Source organism: Tachysurus vachellii, chromosome 8, assembly GCF_030014155.1.
Source record: "Tachysurus vachellii isolate PV-2020 chromosome 8, HZAU_Pvac_v1, whole genome shotgun sequence".
NCBI lineage: Eukaryota > Metazoa > Chordata > Actinopteri > Siluriformes > Bagridae > Tachysurus > Tachysurus vachellii.
Window position 1 is genome coordinate 17,529,002 of NC_083467.1, and position 24,873 is coordinate 17,553,874.

At 36.3% G+C, this 24,873-nt stretch overlaps 1 protein-coding gene across 2 annotated transcripts in view; it reads left to right on the plus strand.

The window, feature by feature from the left end:
* slc4a10b (solute carrier family 4 member 10b) overlaps positions 1–24,873 on the plus strand; it is a 43,690-nt gene that overhangs the window by 3,466 nt on the left and 15,351 nt on the right. The window contains exons 2-10 of one of the 2 annotated variants that reach the window (XM_060876674.1): positions 2,166–2,195; positions 14,637–14,718; positions 16,701–16,844; positions 17,529–17,667; positions 19,422–19,582; positions 20,226–20,414; positions 21,861–22,070; positions 23,949–24,037; positions 24,593–24,750. In XM_060876674.1, coding sequence (XP_060732657.1) covers positions 2,166–2,195; positions 14,637–14,718; positions 16,701–16,844; positions 17,529–17,667; positions 19,422–19,582; positions 20,226–20,414; positions 21,861–22,070; positions 23,949–24,037; positions 24,593–24,750 — 1,202 coding nt within the window. The remainder of the gene's footprint in view (positions 1–2,165; positions 2,196–14,636; positions 14,719–16,700; positions 16,845–17,528; positions 17,668–19,421; positions 19,583–20,225; positions 20,415–21,860; positions 22,071–23,948; positions 24,038–24,592; positions 24,751–24,873) is intronic. The other variant, XM_060876673.1, reaches the window with a different exon arrangement.

Consider the following 24,873-nt stretch of genomic DNA (forward strand, 5'->3'; position numbering starts at 1 on the left):
TAATTCATTCTGTAATGCTTGAGCTGGGCCTTAGCAATGTGGCTTGTGGGCGAGAGTATCTCTATTAAGCCACAATTTGCTCCCACTCAGTCAGCCTGAGTGCTGAGTGCTAGGATGCATTTTTGCAGGGGTGGATGAAGAATACCAGTTTATGAAAATACCAGATGCATGTTTGAATATCTTTTTAATGATATTAAAGCACAAAACCCTACAACTAATCACTTCTGAGCAGATTTCCCTTCATTATCCCAGAGCAGTTGACAGGAAAGCAGCTTTTATGTGACCCTAAAACATAGCCTTCTGCTGCACCTGTAATGAACTCGCTGGTATGAGGGGTCAGATTGCTCTTATCTGCTGCTTAATGCAAGCGTGCTCTGACATAATAATCCTTTAGTTGGAATTATTGAAAACAACTAGTACAAAGTAATATGACATCACTGTGCCATACGGCTAATGTGCTTTGGTTTTACAATATTACAATACTGAAGACAGGCGTATAAACAGTGAAGATTTATTATTACTCAAAGAGTACAGAAAAGTGTAATAATATATTAATTATTATTGTATCTCATCTTCTACCGCTTATTCGAACTACCTCGGGTCACGGGGAGCCTGTGCCTATTATTATTGTATATTATTGTATAATATTAAACATATGTCTTCAAATTCAGCACACTTGCTTCACTTTCCGATGACATAAATTATTGAATTTTTTCTTTTATATAAGAAACTAAGAAGTATGAATGTATAGATTTTCAACCAGCCAGTCTCAAGATTGCATAGGCAAGTGGCATCATATGGCATTATTTCTTGCAGTGTACTGTTTGTTATGGTTATAATTATAGGTTGTGTGTGAGTATTAAGCTATATCATAATAAATATTTACTAATCAGGTGGCATAGTGGCACAGCAGGTAGCCTTGCTGCCTCAGCTCCAGGGTCCTCAGTTTTGCTTTTTGCCTGTATGGTGATTTGGAGCAATACTGATGTTCTCTTTGTGTATTTGTTTTGTTTTTTCTGGGTTCTCAGGGCTCTCTGGTTTCTCCAAAACAGGAAAGTTGATTGTCTTCTCAGTATTGCCTCAAATGTGAATGAGTCAGTGAATGTGTGTGCACGGTAAACTGGAATGGACTGACATCTCTTCTATTGTGTATTCTTCCAGTGTTCCTGAGCTACCTGCAATTATGACAAGGAAAAACAGGCTGCTGATGATGATAAAAAGAAGCTAAATAATTGACTTATTATGCATATGTATAATTTATATATTATAATGTATATATAATGGCCTGTATATTGTTCATAGTCTTGTAATCATTTAGGGAAAGTGAAGGGGAAAGTGACGTGACATACGGCTAAGCATGGTGACCCATACTCAGAATTTGTTCTCTGCGTTTAACCCATCCAAAGTGCACACACACACAGCAGTGAACATACACACACCGTGAACACACACCCGGAGCAGTGGGCATGTATGCTGCGGCGCCCGGGGAGCAGTTGGGGGTTCGGTGCCTTGCTCAAGGGCACCTCAGTTGTGGCCGGCCCGAGACTCGAACCCACAACCTTAGGGTTAGGAGTGAGACTCTCTAACCATTAGGCCACAACTTCCCCCACAGAAGAGAACACACTTTTACATGTATTATCGCAATTATTTGGCAGTACACATGAATTATTCATTATGTGCACAGAATAACAACAATCTTAACTTCATTTATTATGAAATCCTAAATATTTGAAATCTTAGTTAAATGTAACAACCATCCCTAATAGATAATTTTAATACATAAAAACTTCTCCAAGTACAACAATTATCATTATAACATATAAAAGTAAAATTATTCATGGATTTCATTTAATCTTTCAATTATGGATATAATATCATATCACCCTGCACTGCCTACAACCCTATGCAGCATGAAATCCGCAGGTTAAATCTTTTGGTGATGCAGTCAATTATTAAACAAATGTGAATGCTATACCAACATGCTATAACATTTTTCACACAGAATAAGGATCTACAGGAAAAGAAACATACTGTGATAAATTTACAGGTTTCACAGGTTTTTACAGCTTTAAATGCTGAGCATTTGAAGAGGGGAAACATTTCCTCTCACAGCAGTAAAAGAAATGACATTGTTTGATTCTAACAGAGAATTTCTGCTATTGCAGGTAATTACACCTTCCCGAGGAAGAAGTGTGGTGAGTTGATGGGCTTGTTTATTTTTGCTGAATTTTGTATTTTCATTCTCATCTCCTGCTAAAGCATAGAAGCACCGACAGATTTTCACCAATACCTACTTATTTACTTGTTACTAAGCATGTTTTCTTATTTTTGTGATAACCGTGTAAATTTTGTGTACATTATTGGCAAGTTTTCTAGTAATAGTGTAAGTATATTTTTTATAACAAATAGGATTTGTGCATCCAAGGAGTTAAGCTAATATAACATTTACTATATTACTACATATACTAATTCAAACATGTTCATTTATTCTTTAGACAAATATAAATTAGAGTCCTTAGAGGTATTATAAATTGTAAGCCTATCAGTGTAAAACCATTTTTTCTGCATTGTATATTTTGGACCTTTTCCTATTATCAGTAGGTATTTTTTTTAAAAATTAAGTTAAAGATTGTGATAATAAACCCAATACCAAATAGCAAGTTCATTAATATAATAAAAGTCTGTTTAATAATAATGTACTTGGACACAGTAGATGTAAGTAGCCATCTTGTTTCTGTATGAGCAGAGACTGGAAATAATGTCTCCAGCTGTCTGGAGCCTCTCCAAACTGAAAAGATGGATGGCGCTGTGGTGCAAACTAAGATAAGATAATGGGTGGCCTGAATCTGTAGAGTTCTTTTCAGAGAACTGATTGAAAGTCATTTCTGCTTGATCTATGAATATTTAAATCTATGAATCTTTTTTAGAATTTAGAGGGTAAAACTATCTTAAGAGGGTGATTGCTCAATTGAGAGTGACTGTCTCATTCTACATAGCATTGCTGCACAGTCTTTATTATTTGAACTTGGTAATGACATGTCTGCATACACTAATTTCAGCCTGTAGGGCCATAGCAATGTTTTTCACATAACCAGTTGTGCATGGGGATGCAAAAGGAGGGAGGAAGTGATTCATTTTTAATTTAGTCCTTGAAACATGACACATAATGAATTATAAAGCTGTTTCTCAATTGTCAGTGAAAGAAATGAAGCGGCCAATATTCCAATGTGTAGTAACGATGTATCAGAATATAATACAAAATGCTAGGTATGCTTGGGAAACACTGAAAATGTGACAGTGAATCATTATTGGAGGGCACGTAGACCCCAGATTTTAGACTCACTCTCAGTCCAATGTCAATGTTGTCGTGCTGTTAGTGTTTGCAGGCCTTTAGATGAGATAGAGCTCAACAAAAGTACTCGGCAAAACTACTCTGAATATTGCATTGCTATAAGTGTCGTGTTATATAATATTTGTTGGTGGCTGTGAACAATTTATATAAAGTTTATTAAAACTCATCATTACGGTGGCAATTAAGCATAAAATGCATAAAGAAAAATACATATGAATACATATAACGGAAGAGCAAATCAGAAAACACAACAGTTAAACCAAAAACAGCACAATGCAGAAACACATCAACACTAACTCAAAACAGTGACAGAAAGTCCTTACATCACATTTGTGTTGATGATTGGCTACAGTGCATGACAACCTGAGAATCCATGGAAAATTGAGAGCAAGAGGATGTTTGCAGTAAAGAAACTGATTGAGAAGAAGAAAGATGACCCTAATTGAAACTAAAGCCTTAATTTATATTTTTTTTTGTATGAAATCATATGATGATACTTTATATACGTATGCTATGGACTTTGTTGAGTTTTATGTGAACTCTGAACACCCACATAAAGCATCTACTCTTTACTTTGTTATAACTTTAGAATAAACAGATTTAAAAAGAACAGTTTTTTTCCTTTTGATAGTCCCATTCCATGAGTCGAGAGTGCTTTGCTCTTTTTCTTAATAGAGGACTTTTAAATAAAAGAGGCTGAGATAGGGGAGAAGGTTGCAGATGATTCTTTGACTGATTGCAAAAAGAAACTCCCAGAGTGTCCTTGGGACAGAGCAGAATGTGGCCGAATGTAGGTAGCCCCAGACTTTGTGAGGACGAGACAGAGAGAGAGAGAGAGAGAGAGAGAGAGAGAGAGAGTGGGAGAGAGAGAGGGCACAGTACAGTAGATTAATATATTTTATAAGCCAGTGTGCCAGACTGCGAGAAACCACTCCAGTTCAGGTGTTGCAGTTAGGTGTTGCACATACCTACGTTTACGCAACTGTCTAATCTGACTGACTGTCTTCTTAGAAGTCATGAGTTTGGACCTCTACAGCAAGCTCCGATCACAGGTATGCTGATACTACTGTACTTGAACCCAGAGCTGGCAGTCATTTTTTTGTATTTATCTGGCATTTTACTTTTGCTAACATAGTTTAGTACTTGGCTTAAGGTCATATTCCCATGTTGTTCCTTTAGCTCCACTTTAAGAATGCCACTTAGTAGTGACCTACAGCCTTGTGTGATATGCAGCAGTGTCTAGTTACAGCCTCTTTGTACTGCATTGCACAGGTCATACAGAGCACTGCACTGCACAGAGCAGACTGTAATAGTACATGTTGAGGCATCAATATAAAGCTGTTTTTCTGCATGCTGTATGCTTTTATCCAGAAGGCACCATTTAAGAGGATTTGTCTATGGATGCATCAAAACAGTAGTGAAATCTGAGCTTTAATTCTCTTAATTCTCCTCCTTCACATATACAGTGCAATCTTTTAATAGCCCCAAGGCTTATAAACTGATTGTGTAAATGCATGACGCTTGAAATAAATTGGGTACATCAATTAAAAATTTTGGGGGCATGGTGACTTAGTGGTTAGCACGTTCGCCTCACACCTCCAGGGTTGGGGGTTCGATTCCTGCCTCCACCTTGTGTGTGTGGAGTTTGCATGTTCTCCCCGTGCCTCTGGGGTTTCCTCCGGATACTCCGGTTTCTCCCCTGGTCCAAAGACATGCATGGTAGGTTGATTGGCATCTCTGGAAAATTGTCTGTAGTGTGATTATGTGAGTGAATGAGAGTGTGTGTGCCCTGCGATGGGTTGGCACTCCGTCCAGGGTGTAACCTGCCTTGATGCCCGATGACGCCTGAGATATGCACAGGCTCCCCGTGACCCAAGGTAGTTCGGACAAAGTGGTAGTGAATGAATGAATTAAAAATTTGACATTTCATAAAAAGTATAACTGACATTGATATTTTCAATGGCCTACTGTCATTAAGTTGAGCAGTTTTGTCTGTAGCATAACTGCAAAAAGTAGTGGCTTTTCATTCTTTTAAATTAGTCTACAAAGTTTTGGATTTACTTTTCTGAAGAGTAAAATGCTGTTTAGCATTTTGTCTATAAAGAATTAAGTATATAACTGTAGTACTGATTGTAGGTGTTGTTTGCTGAATCAGTATGTCTGTTAAAGTACTAATTTGTAGGCATTGGTTAGTAAAATACTAGACCTCTTTAAATTAGCTATTATACAGTTGGTTTATAGATTTTTTAGTATAGGTGTCAGTAAAGCGGGGTAAAAAGACCCAAATGCAGGATAGAATTTAAAAAAACAGGATTTATTAACTAAACAGGAACACAAAACATGGACACAGACTGGAGACAGGACAAAACAGAAGACAACAGACCGAGGACGATAAGACAAAACAAAGGATTCCGCGCTGCACAAGGCAACGTGGCTTAACTAAATACTACTAATAATTATGAGGGACAGGTGTGCAGAGGCGGGGAGAAAGAGACAAGGGCCGGGGCAGACACGTGAACACAGAACGTAAACAAAAGCACATGGCCAAAGTCCGGGCTGAGTCCTGACAATAAGTGTTGGATTTTTATTGCTCTGAATGAGTCTGAATGAATAGTATTAAACAGTCGATTATAGCTCACTCTCACTCTCTCACTCATTTTCTACCGCTTATCCGAACTACCTCGGGTCACGGGGAGCCTGTGCCTATCTCTGTGCCTATGTCTTTGGACCGGGGAGGAAACCGGAGTACCCGGAGGAAACTCCCGAGGCACGGGAGAACTTGCAAACTCCACACACACAAGGTGGAGGTGGGAATCGAACCCCCAACCCTGGAGGTGTGAGGCAAACGTGCTAACCACTAAGTCACCGTGCCCCCTCGATTATAGCTAATTATTCTATTCAAGTCAATTAATTTGTATAGCTCTTTTAACAACAGGCATTGACTCAAAGCAGCTTTACAGAAGTATGAAAACAGAATAAAAGTTTAAAAGTTTAAAATGAAGTTACTGTTTATCCCTAACATTTATCCCTAATGAGCAAGCCTGAGTTGATGGTGGCAAGGAAAAACTCCCTGAGATGATATAAGGAAGAAACCTTGAGAGGAACCAGGAAGAGAAGAGAACCTATCCTCATCAGCAAATGTGTGACTTGCGAGAAAGAAAGACTTTCAAGAGTGGTAAAGTGACAGCATCCGAACATCCCAGTTCAAAAACAATTTACCTAAGAAAAACACTTCATAAAAAAAGCTAAACTAAACAACTGTGTTTTCAGCCTGGACTTAAACTGTATAAAAGTCCTTAGTGTAAAGGACTTTAATAGATAACACATAAATTTAAAACTTAACCAGTGCTGTCTCTGTGTTATGATGAGGGCTAAATCCTGACTGATACATTTACAGAATTTGGCAGACACCCCTTATGCAGATCTCATTTCATACAACTGAGCAAAAGAAGGGTCTTGCTCAGGGGCCCAGCAACAGCAGCTTGGTGGATGTGGAATTCTCACAGCCATCCAAATGTTAGTCCAACACCTTAACCACAAGGCTACAACATCCCCATGAAAGAATGCTATCCCTATGTAGGTATTAGCCTAACTACTATGCTATGACTTTTTCTAGGATCTTGGCAATATAGGGGATGTTTGATGTTGGTGTATATTTGGACAGCTGGCATTTGGTAATGTTGGGTTTTATAATCAAGGGTTTAATAATCGCTAGTTTAAAAGATTTAATTATTATTATTATAATAATAATATTATTATAAATAATAATATTATTATTTATTTTTAGAAGATTGGGTGTTAGAATTAATTTGATCTACTCTATCTAGGGTGTAGCAAAACACTGACTCTAAGTAATCAGTTGACTGATCAAGTTCGACTGATTAAATCAGACTGCGATCCAACTACAGATGATAATTCTTGGAGACTGTTGATAAATATTTGTGCAGTAGCAGACATATATGTATGCTTAACACAGTAACGTGGCAATTTGCATATACTATATTGTGTCTAACATGCATTTAGACAAAACAAGATAATGGTCTGAGATAGCTTCCGATTGTGGAAGTGTGACTATATTTTCTATATTTAATCCAAAGGAAAGAATGAGATCAAGAGTTTGACTTCCATTATAAGTGGGTCTTATTATGTTCTGATTAACCTCTACTGAATCTGTACAATCTGAACAATGTTGATCTCAGAGGATCTTTTAACTTATCCAAAGGAATATTAAAGTCTCCCAAAATTAATCATTTGTCTAAAGAAACAATTGAGTTGGAAATGAAATATGAAAATTTACATGGGAATTCAGAATATGACCCCACAGGTCTGTAAATAATTATTAGTGTAACTGACTCAGTAGACTTATTTTTTGTGGCAGCATATATTAAGTTAGTATAAAGAACTTTTAATGTGCGACACCTATAACTGGGTGGAGAAGCTTATTTTAATGTGACAAACTTGTTTTGTGTAATCCATGTTTCTGTTAAGCACAGAAAACTAAACTTCTGATCAATCATTTCATTAACAATAATATTATCAGTTCTACCCTCAAAACAAAGGTGTATTTTCTGTGCATTCAATATGATCTCATTTAATGCAAATAAGGTTACTAAAACAAATTTTCAGTGTTTATACATTTTTGTTTTTCTCTGGAAACAAAAACTGTTTTATATTGTGAACCCTGGGTGACAACTCATTGCAGCTAGCAGATGGTCGGATTAGCCTTCTTGTCTGATTCCTGGCCCTGGCTCTGGATTGTTACCGATTAACTAGGCCTGTTCTAAGACTATGTGCTATGCTGCAAGAAATGAGAGCAGCAACTTCCTGAGTGTGATGGATACCGTCTCATCCTAACAGGCCAGCCTTGCCCTCAAAAGTGCTACAATTATGTGTGAAGCCCACAGTTTTTGGAGCACCACTTGGACATCCAGCAGTTCAGTCACCATAACCTGCTGTAAGCTACATTGCCCATTGAGATGTGGCCAGTGCATACTACAGCATCAGACATCGGGTTTACTAATTTACACAACACAACAAATAAGCAATTTTCTTAATTTTATGAAGTGAATGGAGAGCTACACAACTATTGTGGAGAGAAGAACATTAGGAGTGGGAGTAATAGTAAGCATGCACTGATAACAACAGTCAGGATTGATGGGTTACACTAAATGCTATTCCAGGACCAACAAACAGATGTTGTTGTTAAAACATTTTCACTTGAGAAAATTATATTATATATTTAGAATGCTGTTAATAAGTTTAACACTTGGAGTCAAATCATGGAATGATCTCATATATACAAATGCAAAATGGAAAGGCATTTGATTTTATGTGAAGGTCTGTGCTGTTCACTGATTGATTTGACTGACAGTATCTTATTTTAGACCTACAGTATTGTTCTGTTCGTACATTATCGAGGTATTGATTTCAGGACAGTGATGCTGGCATAGCAAGCACAAAACTATTTATAGGCTGAAATAGTGTCAGCACTGTCCTCACCTACTAACAATTCACACAACCTCCTTTTTATTCATGTATCGTGGGTAACACACACACACACACACACACACACACACACACACATTTTTTATTTTGAAATTAATGCTGTAGACACACCTGAACCAAATCCTAACCTTGACCTCAGTAATCTTTTATATTAAAAAAGTACCATCCAACTGTTCCAACAAGGTGAAAACCCTGATACTATTCTTGTTTTTACATCCTTTTCAGAAAAGTAAGACTCAGACTTCTGGTTACTGAGTTTAAGATTATGGTTAGGTAGATATGGTATACTATATTTAGTGGTAGCATTCATTAGCTTCAGTAATCATTAGGCCACTGAAAGACCTTTACAAACATAAAACCAGTGTATGATTTCTGCTAAGCTGATATAGAGTGGGCTGAATCTGTGTCACGATTTCCAGTAGCTTCATCCCTCTCAGCCTCACTGCAGCAAAACACTTTTTGTTCTCTCGTGTGTCCTCCATTTAATTCTCTCTCTTTTTTCTACGCATAAATCATCCTAACATAACTGATGTCTTTCTGAACTTGCCCCAAATGCTCTCTATTCTCTGTAATGAAGAACTGAGCAATTGAGGGTTAAGGGCCTTGCTCAGGGGCCCAGGATTGGCAGCTTGGTGGACGTAGGAATCAAACTCACAACCTTCCGATTGGTAGCCCAACACCTTAACCACTAGGCTACTACAGCTCACTTATGTGTATTTGTATTTTTCTCTGTAAGTTTGCGTGTTTGTGTAGTACCATGCGTCTGCAGGAGAGAACACACTGGCTGTAGTTGAAAGGATTACACAGTGGGAATGTGTACGGAACAGCATAGAATATGGAAACATTTTGTGACATTGGCAGTATGTGAGCACAGAGAGAGAGAGGAATAAAAGGATTAGCTTCTCCTACAGATTATGTCATAAAATTTTTATAGCATGCAAAAGCCATATGGCTGAATGAAAGCCTGAGTGTGTGTGTGTTTGTGTGTGTATGTGTGTGTGTGTGTATGTGTGTGTTGTGTCTGATTGTTGGCATCTTTAAGCATGCTGTATCCTTGTCACCTGTTGGAACACTTACAGTACATATTACAGAGAGTAACTCCACAATATTGTGTCAAGGCCACATTTACAGGACTAACACAAAAGAGGCTACATACAAAGAGAAAATAGAAGGGAAAAAAACACTTAAGCTACTACTTGACTTTAGTACATATTTGAGAAAAAAACATTGCAGAGACACATACTGTACCGTATACTCACATATTGAGCAAAAAGCAATGCAAAAAGCTGTAATGATGGAATATATGTGTTTGTTTGTACGAGGTGGAGTGGTCAGTTGACATATGTTATTTTCAGTAGGTTGATAAATGTATGTTAAAAATGTTGACAAAAGTATACGGACACCAGTCCCATCAAAACCATATATGCTTGTTGAACAGTCCATTACAGATTTAGTATGTCAGTGTTTGTCAGTGTACCCTCTTCCTTTGTCCTGTTTAGTTTTGTCCATGTTCCTGTTCTGTGTTTATTATTTATTAAACCCTATTTATTTGAAACTATCCTGCGTATGGGTCTGTTTTCCTCCTCCCGGTGTGACAGGCAGACAGTCAGTGTTCCAATTCATCTCTGAAATGTTCAGTGGGGTTGAGTTAAGGGTTTTGTGCAGGTCAATTATTTTCTTTCCGCCCCACCATATCCTGGTTACAAAATTCCTATATATACAGTACTATATACAAGTGTAGAAAGAAAATTATTTTATCACACTCTAAAGTGTCCCCAAGATGAGAATGGGTTCCTGTTTAAATCTGTTTCCTCTCAAGCTTTCTTCTTCCTATCATCTCAAGGAGTTTTTTTCTGGCCACTGTTGCCTCAGGCGTTCTCATTATTGTTAAATGTAAAGATAAATTTAAAACTTTCTAATATTTATTCAAATTTTTTATGTTCCTCTAAAGCTTCTACGACACAGTGTCCATTGTTAGAAGTAATATACAATTAAAATTTAATTGTTTACCTTGCTTTGTGTGTAAGAGAATTGCTATGCTGGAACAAGTGCATGCCCCTTTAGTGCTAGAAAATGGGAAATCCTAATACTACAGCATATAAAAACATTTTGGCCACTTGTGTTGTGCAAATGGACCAACATATAAGTGTGTGTGTCAGAAGTCCACTTACTTTTGGCCATGTACTATATATAGTGAAAGATCTACAATACATGTATATTATAATGTGTATACAGAGTAATTTGTACAGTGTGTGTCTGTCTACTTAACAGCCAGTGTTGTCTTCTTCTTGTCTTGGGTGTACATTGATATGCTTGTGTCCTTAGAATCAATGTAAATTACAAAAAAAGTAATTCAGTGCCATCCAAAAATGTTTGGGTACATAGCAGGATATTACGGTGGCCAAGAAGTGCAAAACAAATTAACAAATCCAAAAACACATTAACAAACCCGAAAACAAATGAACAAATCCGAAAACACATTAACAAATCCGAAAACACATTAACAAATCCGAAAACACATTAACAAGTCAGACAACCCGGAAGAGGTTGGTATAGTTTGTGAATGGAAACTTACCATCATCGGACGAGACACCTTTCATTCACCTGTATATCTTTAATGACAGGTGTCTTGTCCAATGATCGGTAAGTTTCCATTCACAAACTATACCTACCTCTTCCGGGTTGTCTGAATTGGTGCAGGAAAAACATTAACAAATCCGAAAACACATTAACAAATCAGAAAACACATTAACAAATCAGAAAACACAACGACATTTCAGACAACCCGGAAAAGGTTGGTATAGTTTATGATTGGACAAGACACCTGTCACTCAAGGTATACATGAAGTTCAACAGTCTGCCGCAGGGAAAAGTTGAAATGGATGGATGGAATGGATTACTGTGGATTAATTCTGTTATTTTCTTTTATTTAAACGGAGAACTTTACACATAAGATTCCATACCTGTATATCTTGAGTGACAGGTGTCTTGTCCAATGATCGGTAAGTTTCCATTCAAAAACGATACACATTGTCTGACTTTTCGTTGTGTTTTCGGATTTGTTAATGTGTTTTCGGATTTGTTAATTTGTTTTCGGATTTGTTAATGTGTTTTCGGATTTGTTAATGTGTTTTCGGATTTGTTAATGTTTTTTGGATTTGTTCATTTGTTTTCAGATTTGTTAATGTGTTTCAGGATTTGTAAATGTGTTTTGCACTTCTCGGCCACCGTAGTACATAGCTAATTACATAAACATTACATAAACATCATTTGAAATGATGCATGTTTAATTCATATCCTGTATGTTCAATTTAGTTAATGAACATGTTAAAGAATACATTAACTGACAAATGTGTACTAACATTTACACTTAAAGATGTTGTTATTCTTACATCATAATGAGCATTGCTCTTTATTAGTTTGTGATTAGTACATGCCTTAGCTCATTAGTTTATGAGTATATTTTTTATTAGTTTTTAAGTATTATTTCAGGTATTATTACATATTTGTTCATGTACTGTTATTGTAAAATAGTACCATTAAGTTTATGTGTAATCAGATCTTAGCTACTGGGCTGGCATAACATACAAATTATTTTCTTAATTATTGAAATACTTGTTTTCTCCTCAGGAAAAGTTAGTCCCATCTCTGAAAAGATGAATGATAAAGAATTAGATCTTAAGAAATGTGTAGAAAACCATACTTCAAAAATACTTTTCTTTAAAGATGATGATTTTCAGTAAATTAGATGAAGTTCCTAATATTGTATTTGTATCTTAATTAGGAGGTCTGAAAATGTTCACAATGAATTTACTGGACAGGATGAGATACAGGCTGTGTGAAGGAGGCGTGGGTACATCACGGCAGGATGTGACTCAGCTCCTGTATTGTGTGGTTGCTGGAGGACACACTGACACTTTGGGAGTACTGACATTAGGCTCTTATATTATATTTTGGATAATCGCTTACCTGTAGAGGTCTATTATAATGAGCTAATCTGCCACTTAATTACTATCTCTGCTTTTTTCCGTGTTCAGCACTACTTGTGTAAATGTGTATATTGTACTTGTATTTGAGTTTCAAAAGGCTCTACATGGGACCAGACTATAGAAAAATTATTATCCTTAATTTAAACCTTAATTATAATATTAAAATGAACATTGTAGGGTAAGAAGTATGTGATGTGGCAGAATACAACTACATTGGATAATTCAGACTAGAGACTTCGGTTGTCTTTTCATAACCTACCGTCACTCATCACCAGGCTACGTATGAACTTCAGAATAGTGAAATAATGAATCACAAGTCTGGGAAAGAATGGAAGGATTCAAGAATAGAAGACTTTCTGAATGCATTCTGCTTAAAGAGACTGACCAGATGAGTAGCCATGGAAACTGTCTTTGGATATTAGAGAGCGCATTCATTTCCATAGCGTATAGAGAATGTCAAAGGTTATTTGAATGTGTAATTATCTTTAGTAGTAAGTAAACAGAACAATGTGAGCTAAGAGAGAGTGGAAAAGATAAGTATATGCTAGTATGTTGCATCTGTGAAGCGTTCTACAGTTTAAAGAAACAGATATTAGGTTACTTTGTTCTTTGCTTGCAATGCTCTATAGAGTTTTGCAAGATAATTTATTATCTGAATTTTACTAATAGTAATCTGTGGGTGTATGTATACAGCATTTAACTACAGTACCTGGTGAACATCTAAATTACGCCTTATGAATTGTTGGGCTGTATCTGCAGACTGTGGGTGTGCATTTACTACTGTTTAATTAGCACTACTTTCAAATGACAGATGTTCCCAGTTCATCTGTTTTGTATAATTGCATTTCTTTTTATTATAATCAAGTATCAGAAAGTCATCAGAACCATGATTTCTAGTGGGATTCCGTTAATTTTCGTAGTAGGTTAGGTGAATACATCCTGCAATTCCACAATACCATCAAAACCACAAACCATATGTCTTACTGTATATGAAATTCCAGTGTTCTCTAGACTTCTGGCTGGAGTCTCATCACTTGGAGGCTTCTCACTGCTGCTTATGGTGGCCCAAGATAGACAGCCTGGACATACATGGGAGTGCTCTGGATATTACCACTTAAAATCCATGGAGATGGCTTTAGACGGCAATGGCCACAACCAGTTTGAAGTCCATGTCATTGAATATTTGCTAACAGAAAAGACTCCACATTCAAAAAGAGGTCTAACACCTTAACCACTAAGCTACCACTTCTCTCATAGGGGCAGAGGGCCTATTAAGAACTGTTTTAGTGCTAAAGGAGTGGTGAACAACTAAAAATAAACTATAACTGAAATAACCGAACACCTGTAATTATGGTAAAATTGCTCCATGGCTCCATGGCCATTTTGTCTGGAATGGTTAAGTCTTCAGTGTTTTTAATTGTTTGTTTTTAATCTTGATTTATTTCACCAGCAAATTATAATTTATTTATATTAGTAAATATATCTTAGTATCCTAGTAAGAATCGTGTGTTTTCTATATAAAATGCACAATGTTATATAGTATAAATATACTACTGTATTTAGAAGCCTTGTGTGGAAGTCTGTATGTTGTTATATGGTGATTGTGACCCAGGCAGCACATCCTTGCTTGTGTGAATGTGAGAGTTGGATGAGAGCCATGGGGATGGCAGAGGGAGAAAGAGCAAAGAGAGCAGCATGAACCTGAGGATCTGTTACTCCCTGACAGTGAGGATCATGGCTGACTGTACTATATTTCTCTCTCTCTCTCTCTCTCTCTCTGTTTCTCATAGAGAGGTGATGAGGAGGCAGTGGTGGACAGAGGAGGCACCCGATCTATGCTGAAGGCCGATTTAGAACAAGAGGAGCTAGAAGGTAATAAAAAACATTAAATTCATATGCATTATTTGGGCAGTTCACCTGAGATCAGCGATACATATGCACAAACACACACATGCTCACACATTCTCACATACATCAGTGCAGAGATGTGATAGTGATTGAGAGAATGAGAGATGGAGAACATGTGTGGGTGGAACTCAAGATCACATCTCACCAGCTCAGGCTGAGAACCAGTTTAAACTTGTGTCTGAGACATAGAGAGTTACAGAGGGCGAGAGAGAGGGGTGTGTGTGTGTGTGTTTGTGTGTTACTCATGATACATGAATAGAAAAATAGGTTGTGTGGATGGTATCATGGGGTTAAGAGCATTTCTCATGAAAGACAGCAGTAATTTTTGACGTCAGCAAAGGAGCTATTTCTGTATCTTGCTCTGTCTCTCTGGTAGAGTAGAAAACCACAGAAATGGATCTATTTGCACATTCGTTATATAAAATGTGTAACATAATTACACTCATTTTCAGTTGGAGAAACATTGAGCATCATATTATTAGTGTTTTTAAATGTGTCTTTAACCACCTACATGTAACTGAAATAATGAGGTGTTTCTATTTCTGTTTCCTCGTTTTTGTGGTAAAAATATCCTCTTTTACCTAAGACATAACATAAATAATATCTATCTATCTATCTATCTATCTATCTATCTATCTATCTATCTATCTATCTATCTATCTATCTATCTATCATACTATACTATACTATACTATACTATACTATACTATACTATACTATACTATACTACTGTATATACCCATATACATGTATACTGTGTACTGTATATGGGAAGTTGGGGTGGCTATTATTATATAACCATTTTTGACCATTGCAACCATCAAATACTGTCCTGTATAACCTGTATGTCTGTCCTATAATACTAGCTAGTATTACAAAAAATAGAGTAAGACTCATGTAAGCTACACTAAAAATAATGAAATACATCTGCATACATGCAAGTCTCTCATAACCTTTGTTATACCCATTTGAAAAGTGAAAACAAGCGTAACATGCAGTTCTTAAAGGCAGGGCACTACTACTTTTTATAATTTAAGCAAAAGTCAAAACATAGGCAGACAGTATTAAACAAGGATAATCGATGACATGAAATAAAAACTTGAGTAGAGGCAAAAAAGACAAATGGAAAGCAAGGATCAGGAACAAACACATTTCTATACTTTCTAATAAAATAGTGTTTTTACAGGAGAAAATGCTTAAACAAAAGTAAAATATGCCAGATTATCATTCAAAATGACAGCACAGTAAACAATACATGCATAATGTACTTAATTTTGCAAATTAATTAAACAATGTTGCACAAGTAAGAGTGTGGTTATATTGTATATTGGCATACAAGTTTACATGATGAACACAGGCAAGTGGAGTCATAGCCACAGTGAAATGTTCCAGTAGGCTTATAGGAAAAAGTTACTCTCAGAACTGCTGGATGAATACCAAAGACACATGATATAATATGATTTTTATCCCAGTGAACTGGTGGAGCTTGGGTGCACAGTGCTGAAACTATAGGTCAGGCTTCTGCTTAGTGTCCATGTCTCACTTTATAGCAAAGGATATTTATAACACTGAACTGACGGCTAGTGCCTTCCCACTCAGTGCTGTCCCTATTAGTGAAAGCAAAATAACAGGTTAGGTTATCACTCTCTCACATGCAGTGTCTTTGTGTGTGTGTGTGTGTGTGTGTGCATGTGGCACAGCTGTTTTTAGTGAACTGGAGATGTCATGACCCTCAGATCATTCTAATCCGGATTACCCGATTTAAGACATGCTACTTATTATTTACCTAAATTGTCAACAACATTAATATATTTTTCTTGGGTATGTAATATTGAATTGTATGGATGAGCTGATATGTCTTTTAAATGGTTTGCCAATAATTTTCCATGATCTTCAGAGTTGTTGTGTCCTGCAGTGATCACTTTAGTGTCTGCGTTCACACCCAGGTCACAGAACCTTGTATATTGGGGTGCATGTGCCTCTGGGACGCCGAAGCCACAGACGCCACAGGCATCACGGCCACCGACACAGGAAGAGGAGCAGAGAAAGAGACTCAGGAGTGTGTGATGGACGGGAATCACCTGCATATGGTAATCTTTACCTCCCATTTTATTGTGTTCTAAGCTAAGTCTTTTTAAGTCTGTATTCCTACAATATCTAAACTAAACTGCTTTTTTGTTGTCTGGGTTCCACAATGCTAAGTGCTCAGTGTTCATTTATCCAGCTGCTGCATGATTATGAGTCACTCCTCTTCCTTTGTAAGGATTATGGTAGCATGGCAGTTAAACGGTAGGAATAATGCAGTTTTCCAAACAAAACAGAATAGATCATGGGCAAGGGCTTTGTAAGCTTAGTCCTTGCTAATTAATATTGCATATGTATAATCTGTTGAGTTGATCTCAAATAAAGAGATTTGTGTTGAAAATGGGTCATACTTATGGTTGTATATAATGTATATAAATGTTGATGTTAACCAGTAATTTTGTTTTTTGGTCTCAAATTATACAAATGTGACTTGTACATCTTGCATTATTCTTTGATTTGGATATTTTAGATTATTATATTTTACTCCACAAAAGTTATTATCACTGATCAATAAAGTATTGGTGATGTTCTTGGATCCATATAAAAAAATAATCCATTTGCTTAACAAGGAAGATAATGTGGATGTCAAGCTGTAAACCTTGCTGATGCGCTCTTTCAAAGCCAGGCTTAATGAAGTGAAAATGCTGCTGTTCATAACACATTGGCTAAAATCACATTTTTTGTTCCAGACACACCCTCTCAAAGGGTCCAGTTCCTGCTGGGAACTGAGGATGATGATGAAGAGCACATTCCACATGACCTCTTCACTGAACTGGATGAAATCTGTCTGCGTGATGGGGAGGATGCTGAGTGGAGGGAGACAGCTAGGTAATCCATAATATGTCTGTCATATTGGCACATCAGTCTCATAATCAATAAAGTATCAATAAATGTATAAAGGTCTCAAGGAACATTTACACAAAAACAGAATTAACTTTATAAACAAGATATATGTAAGACAAATGTATATCATAAAGAAGAAATTGGTACCTGGAAAAAGGATTACAAATATAGACTGGAGATTGGAAATAAAACAACAAATCAACAAAGCTATGCCTGAATGGTATAAAAGATGACGTGGAGGTGCGTGTGAATAGTAAGAAGATTGTGTAATGGTTCACTTTTTCATGGGATGGACTGTTAGATAGAGTTCACAGAGAATCTTATATACTTTTGAAGTAATGTATGCAATTTATGAATAAACTAAATTTGCCAGTATTCACTGTTGAAACAGTGAATAGTTAAAACTGTTAGGACAAAAACTTTACTTGTGCAGCAATGAATTCTGCAAACCCATTAATTAAAAGTACTACACAAGTTATAAATTAATTTCATTAATTTGGTGCAACATGTTTTTATTACACTGTTCAAACCAATTGTTTAAATGCACTTGAAATGATGAACTTGTGGCTCAGCTTCAGTTGTTGCAGTTGTTGTTCCTTATAGCTTAATGATGTGATAAAAGATAAAGTGTCTACAGGACCATGTTCAACTCTGGTCTCAGTAGCATCTAAAATCCTGTATCAGCCTTTTTGTGCTAACACGTGCTTCTGATCTGCCTTATAAGCAGAAGCACATAAACTAGCTGAGTGGGATTGCAGAGTAATGTGCAACCTGTGCTCCTGAAAGTGCTCTTTCACAAAGCAGTGGTCATGGTAGTATTCACCATGACTGAGTGCAAAGAATTTATTCAAATTTTATTTAGGACAACAAAAATAACTGAGGGATTCCCTTGGGAGTGGGTAAGAGTGGGTTGGTCTTGCTCACACCTCTCCACTTCATGAGAAGTGATACCAATGTGTTAACAGTCCATTAAAGCAAAAGAAAATAAAAAAAGACATTTCTCAGCATAGTCTTATGCAGTTGACTGTAGAATTGGCCTCATCTAGTAGAATGAAATATCTCCTTAATCTCCTATTTTTTATTTGTTTAAATCAGCTAATAAAATTTGAATTTGAATTTGAACTGACAGATTAATTAATTAATCTAGAGAAAATCATTCTAGAATGTTTATTATTTTTTTATCTATCTATATGTTTGTCTGTCTGTCTGTCTGTCTGTCTGTCTGTCTTTGTTGACAGAATTAAAATAGGTGTTTTCCTAACAGTGTAAGTGAGATTTATACATTAGATCTGCTGCAAATCTGTAACGGTTAACATAGGCTTAAATAAATGAGCAATAGTGTGAAAAGTGTGTGAGACAGAATGAAAGAAACAGGCTAAATAAAGGCTGTAGCTGCATGATTGTGGAACAGCTGACAGCCGTTAATGACTAGGGGAGTGAAAAAGCCAGGACTGATGGCATAGCACACTGAGGAGTCAAAAGTGATCACAGCTTGGACCTGACAGTCCTATTACAGCAGCTTGCAAAGGCTTTTTCTTAAAAAAAAAAAAAAAAAAAAAAAAAAAAAATGAAAAAGAAGTTGATAAATTGCGATGGAAGTGAGAACCGAACTGTATTGAGTCTGTCAAAGCATATAGTTTGTGTATTTTTCTACATACTACTATTTATTGAATTTCAAATGGTCAAATGGCTCTCTCTCTCTCTCTCTCTCTCTCTCTCCCTCTCTCTCTCTCTGTTAGATGGCTGAAGTTTGAGGAGGATGTGGAGGATGGAGGAGAGAGATGGAGTAAGCCCTACGTGGCTACCCTCACTCTGCACAGCTTATTTGAGTTGCGCAGCTGCATCATGAATGGCACAGTGCTGCTAGACATGAGGGCCAACTCCCTAGAGGATATTGCAGGTATGTGTGAGAGAGAGAGGAAAATCTTTGCTGTTATATTATATAGTATTTTTACATGTATATTTTAGAAATCTGCATCTTTTTAGCATCAGGTTTGCTAAGGTGAGTTGGCATCTCCATCTCTGCAGCTTCATAGGTCTATATGCTGCATGTGAACAAAAATAGCATATATAAGACTATATACCATACATCTAGCTTTACTTATAGGAGTCTTAGATAAAGAGCCTTATCTTAAAATAATTTAACACAGATTAGTAATTTAAACACATTACTTTTTTCTGAAGACTATAACAAATATTCAGATATTAAATATTAATCAGTCCATTTGTTATGTTTCTTTATATCCAAAAATGTGTTCAATTTCAATTACAGTATGCATAACAGATTTTTTCAGTGATTAAAATGTATAAATTCCTAAAAAAATTTATATGTAATGATAATTCCAGCACTTGCAGTATATACAGTATGTATAGTATATAGATAGATGGGTGGATGGATGAATAAAAAACGTGATCCTAACTTTTTATAGCAGAAAGACATAACTGTGACTAACATGATTATACAGTATTAAAAATAGGGACATGCAGAATTAAAAAATACAGCAAGAATGATTTGTAATGTATTTTTTTTATTTCTCTTTTAGACATGGTGTTGGACCAGCAGGAAACACTGGGGGAGCTTGGTGAGGAGGTGAGAAAGAAAGTCCGTGAGGCCCTGCTCAAACAGCACCACCATCAAAACCAGAAGAAGCTGGCTAATCGTATTCCCATAGTCCGCTCTTTTGCTGACATTGGCAAGAAACAGTCTGAACCTAACTCTATGGACAAGAATGGTATGCTCTACCAAAGGAGGAGTCCTTCTATCTAAACAATTCGTATTGTTTTCCTTTTACACTTTTCTCATGGAATTACTTTACACTTTAATAGCTTAATTGGTATATGGCTGAGAGTTGATTTAGGCAAGTTTGGACAGAATGTATAGAAACAACAGTGTATTTAGGGATAATAATATACTGTAGGTATGATGAAAAGGGTTTACCAGAGTGAACCAAATTAATTTCAGTGCATAGGACTGGAGGAGTCAGAACACTAGGGCTTATAACTTTATTGCCTTTAAGTTATGACTTTCTTAGCTAGACTAATTATGCAGATTATTCCACAGTGCGTAATTTACAGTCTTTTTTCAGTGTCTGCATTTGCTCTGCACTGCAAAATATGTTGCCTTTACAAGTACAAATACCTTGAATATAGTTTTTTTTAAGATCATTTTCTTTTACAATTTACAATTAACCAACTGTAACATTAAAACTTTTTCTAGACATTTCTGAACTCATTTCAAGCTTGAAATAGTCTTGGCATTTTATTGGCAGATATCTTTTCTAATTTTTTATAGCATTTTGCAAGAAGAAAATCCCAGCTAAATTTAAGTATATTTAAGATATTTTCTCTTGCTTAGATTGCATGTTTTGCAGTGAGCTTGTCTGACAGTGTGAAAACACACAAGGCACAGGGTTAAATTTTGTGAGCAGTGGGCCAACAGGTTTCAAAACAGTATCAATCTGTCCCAAGCATCTTGTTCAGCTCCATCATTTGTGTTAATTCTTGAACAAATGACAAAAAAGTCAGCTGCTTTATCCATGATGCATGAGCATATGTGACTGATAATGTCAACGTTTCCCAATTGGCCATTGTTTAAATAAGCCAATTATATTTTTTACAAGGGAAGTGACACAATTAGTGTCCATTAAAATTATTTTATGTTTATTAATTTATTTTATTAAAAAAAAATTGCAGTGCAAGTTCTAGAACCGAGTTGCATTCTCCACCTTAAATGTAATACTTGAAATACTTCAAAAAGGGCAGACCAGTCAGATAATGTGAATGTTTTTTTTTTTTTTTTGCATGTGTTAAGTAAAATGAAATAAGGTTTTTCGATTTATCAGTAAGGCTAAGATTAAATTGCTTTTACTCTTATTAAAATGCATTTACCAAAAGTAATATTTTGGAAGAGTGGCTTAAGCTCAATGTCTTTTTGTTACAGGACAATGGGATGAAAATTCCAAAACTCCTTCACTCCAGAATTACTATTTCATTTGAGACAAAACATGTGAAAATAGTGTCCAGGAATTATTGTTGATAGTATTTTAGCTTTACTATTACTTGTATTTATGTTTGCTGCTACTGCAATATGTTTAGTCCTCACATTCAGTGTATCAGTGTCTCTTCCTCCACACTTCTCTCAATGTGTGTGTTTGTGTGTTTGTGTGTGTGTGTGACAGGTGGTTCATCTTTCTGTTCTCTTAAGTCTTCCCTTTGGGGTTCATTTAAATCTGATGGGAGGTGCAGGCAGGTGTCTTCCTGCTGGCCTCAGTGCTGCACTTCCAGCGTCTCCATCTCGTCTCCACTCCCCAAAACATCCACTTCCATCTCCACCAACCGAGCCCACACACACATCTCACTGCAGTCCTCACACACTGACCCGGACCCAGGCAACTTAGACTTGACTTTCCTTTCTAGCACTTCCTAAAACAAAACTTGAAAAGGTGGTTAATTTCTTTTATTATCAGTTAAATCAGTTAAAATGTGTGGACATTTTGGATGAAAGCATGTGCTTCTGGAAACAGAAAACAAGCAAAAGGAAGGTGAATGTGGCAAGAAATGAGTACTGGCTGTATATATGCATAGGTTAGATAGAAATGGAAACACTAGACAAATCAGCCTTTCCTAGATTCTGGTGTAATCAAATCGGAATTTTGATCAGGCTTCAAGAAGAACAGACCCACTCTTGTGCTGAACAGTTGGAAGCATTTAATGTGGAATGAAGGCCTCACTTGGCTTTATCAAGAGAATCAGCCTCCTGTTGAAGAAAAGCGACAACAAGATGACTCAACAGACCATGCTATCCTGACGTTTATGATACTACTCCACTTTCTGTGATTTGGCAGAATAGAGTAAACAGCCGGACGAAACATAGGTCGTACATCATTTCTATATTATTAAAGACACAAAATTTATTTCATTATAGACATTGTTGCATTTAATTAGGCTCTTTATCTAATTGAAGAAATGCTGACAAAATGATTGTACTTAAACCATATTTTGGCAAAAAAATAATTAAAGAATTAATTTCTAAATAATATTATTTAATGTATTGTTACCTGAAAAGAAAGAAGAAATAAGAAATGTAATGCTTGTAATTGCATTCTATCTCATGTCTCTATTATTACTGTGAGAACAAGTACAGCATTTTAGAAAAGAGAAGATTAATCAGGTTTAATTTTGTTTTGATTACTACTTTGCAACATATGGCCCATCTTTATTTAGATTTTATATTTAATTGTGGAGATTACATATAATTTCCCTATAAGTGCTGATTAAAATGACAAGAAATAATTGTTTTTATCTGATAAAAATACAGAACACAAATCCATAATGTTTGGATGTGTTAGTTAAGAGTAGCAGAACATTGGTTTTCTCAAATCATTCATCACCCTTTTGCCACCTTTTAAAGGCTTGCGTTTAGGAAGTTGCGAGCTTTCCTCAAGGAACAGCAAATGCATGAAGAGCACCAAACCTCTTTGTTTTTTTTTGTTTTTTTTGCTCTGTTCTTGACTGTGAAAACATTGTGAACATTATTAGTAAGCTAATTTATGCGTAGTGCTTTAACAAAAACCCACACAGGAACAGCAACCCTGAAGGCAAGGAGCATGACTAATTAACAAAGATCTGCTCATGCAGTGCAGGACACATTTACAGTTATTCTCACTACAGGTTAATGAGGTTTGGTGCTACTTCATGAATAGCAGACAGTAGCTGTAACTGCTTTTAGGCTAGAATGCTGAAGCTGTGACACAGGATGGAATAAGAGAAATTGTCTCATTATTCCTGCTGCAGTTATCATGTGACTGGGTTACAACAAAATGCTTTACAACAAAATTTTCTTTCTTCTTATACTGTTTTTTATTTAAAATTTGAATTAATTGATGTGGTGGCAGTTAAAAAGAAAACAGTGTGCTCCAAAATGTCATCCTAACTTCCATTATTCATTAGCACCCATTATCCCTTTCTCTATGAATTAAATCAACAAAGCCTGCCAATGCTTAATACACCTCAGCAGAGCATCAGTACACTGCATACTTATTCCCTGTGTCTCTCTTTCTTTGTTTGCACGGATGCAAATCTGTTTGTTACTATATTTCGTCACTGTAATGCAGGGATGCTTGGAGGTTCTCTGCTCTGGTTGAACACTGGCTGATGGATAAAAATAAGTACTGATGGATTGCTTCAGCTGTAGATGCTGATAGTTTGCATGTGCAAAACAAATTTGTACGTATGACTAGTGTTATGTGTTGTAATTGTGTGCACAGGCCAGATGATCCTTCCTCAGTCCCAGCCTAGTGCACAAGACCTCAAGCCAGAGGTTATAAGAGAGAGCAGTAGTGTGGATTTCAGTAAGGTAAGTATGATGAGCAGTAGGACTTTGGAGTACCAGGAAATGCATCAGAAACCACCATTGACAAATAGGACAACATTCCGCCATGTTTTAAATTTATGTTTATCTTGTCATAGCCAACTGATCACTGTTCTCCTTATTGCTGACTAATACTGATGAATCTTTGTACACTTTTGGTACTGTAATATCAATCAACTTCATGAAGGAACTTAACCCATGAGGCTCGTCTTTCATTCGTAAATATTTTTCTTTTTGATGTGGTGGGTGGTGGGATTTTAATATTTCATTTATTTAAAATATGCTTGTTTTACAAAACATTTGGTTTCAGCAAGGAATTTATGCAGGGGCATGATAATGTAATCAAATACATTATTGTGATTTTCAGCTTATTGGAATGATTTTCTCTCTACAAATTAAATGAAAATAAGGATAACTACTGGTATCTTGGCTCAGACTTTGGGCCAAGATATCCTCCAAAAGCACAAAAACATAGGGCTGCACATAATGCATAATCATGTTTATTAGGTGTGAATGTGCTGTGACCTTGCTGCCCTGTAGATAGACCTGCACTTCATGAAGAAGATTCCTGCTGGAGCTGAGGCCTCCAATATCCTGGTAGGAGAGCTGGAATTCTTGGAGAAACCTGTAGTGGCATTCGTACGTCTCTCACCTGCTGTCCTTCTCAATGGCCTGGCAGAAGTTCCCATAACCACAAGGTGACTGATGTTCTGTTCTGATCTCCAGCTGGAACTTTTATTATCAATAAATTCTGTATTGAAGGACTGATTAGTAACTGTAACGTAACAGTATCTTACTTAACTATAACGTTCCTAACTCAT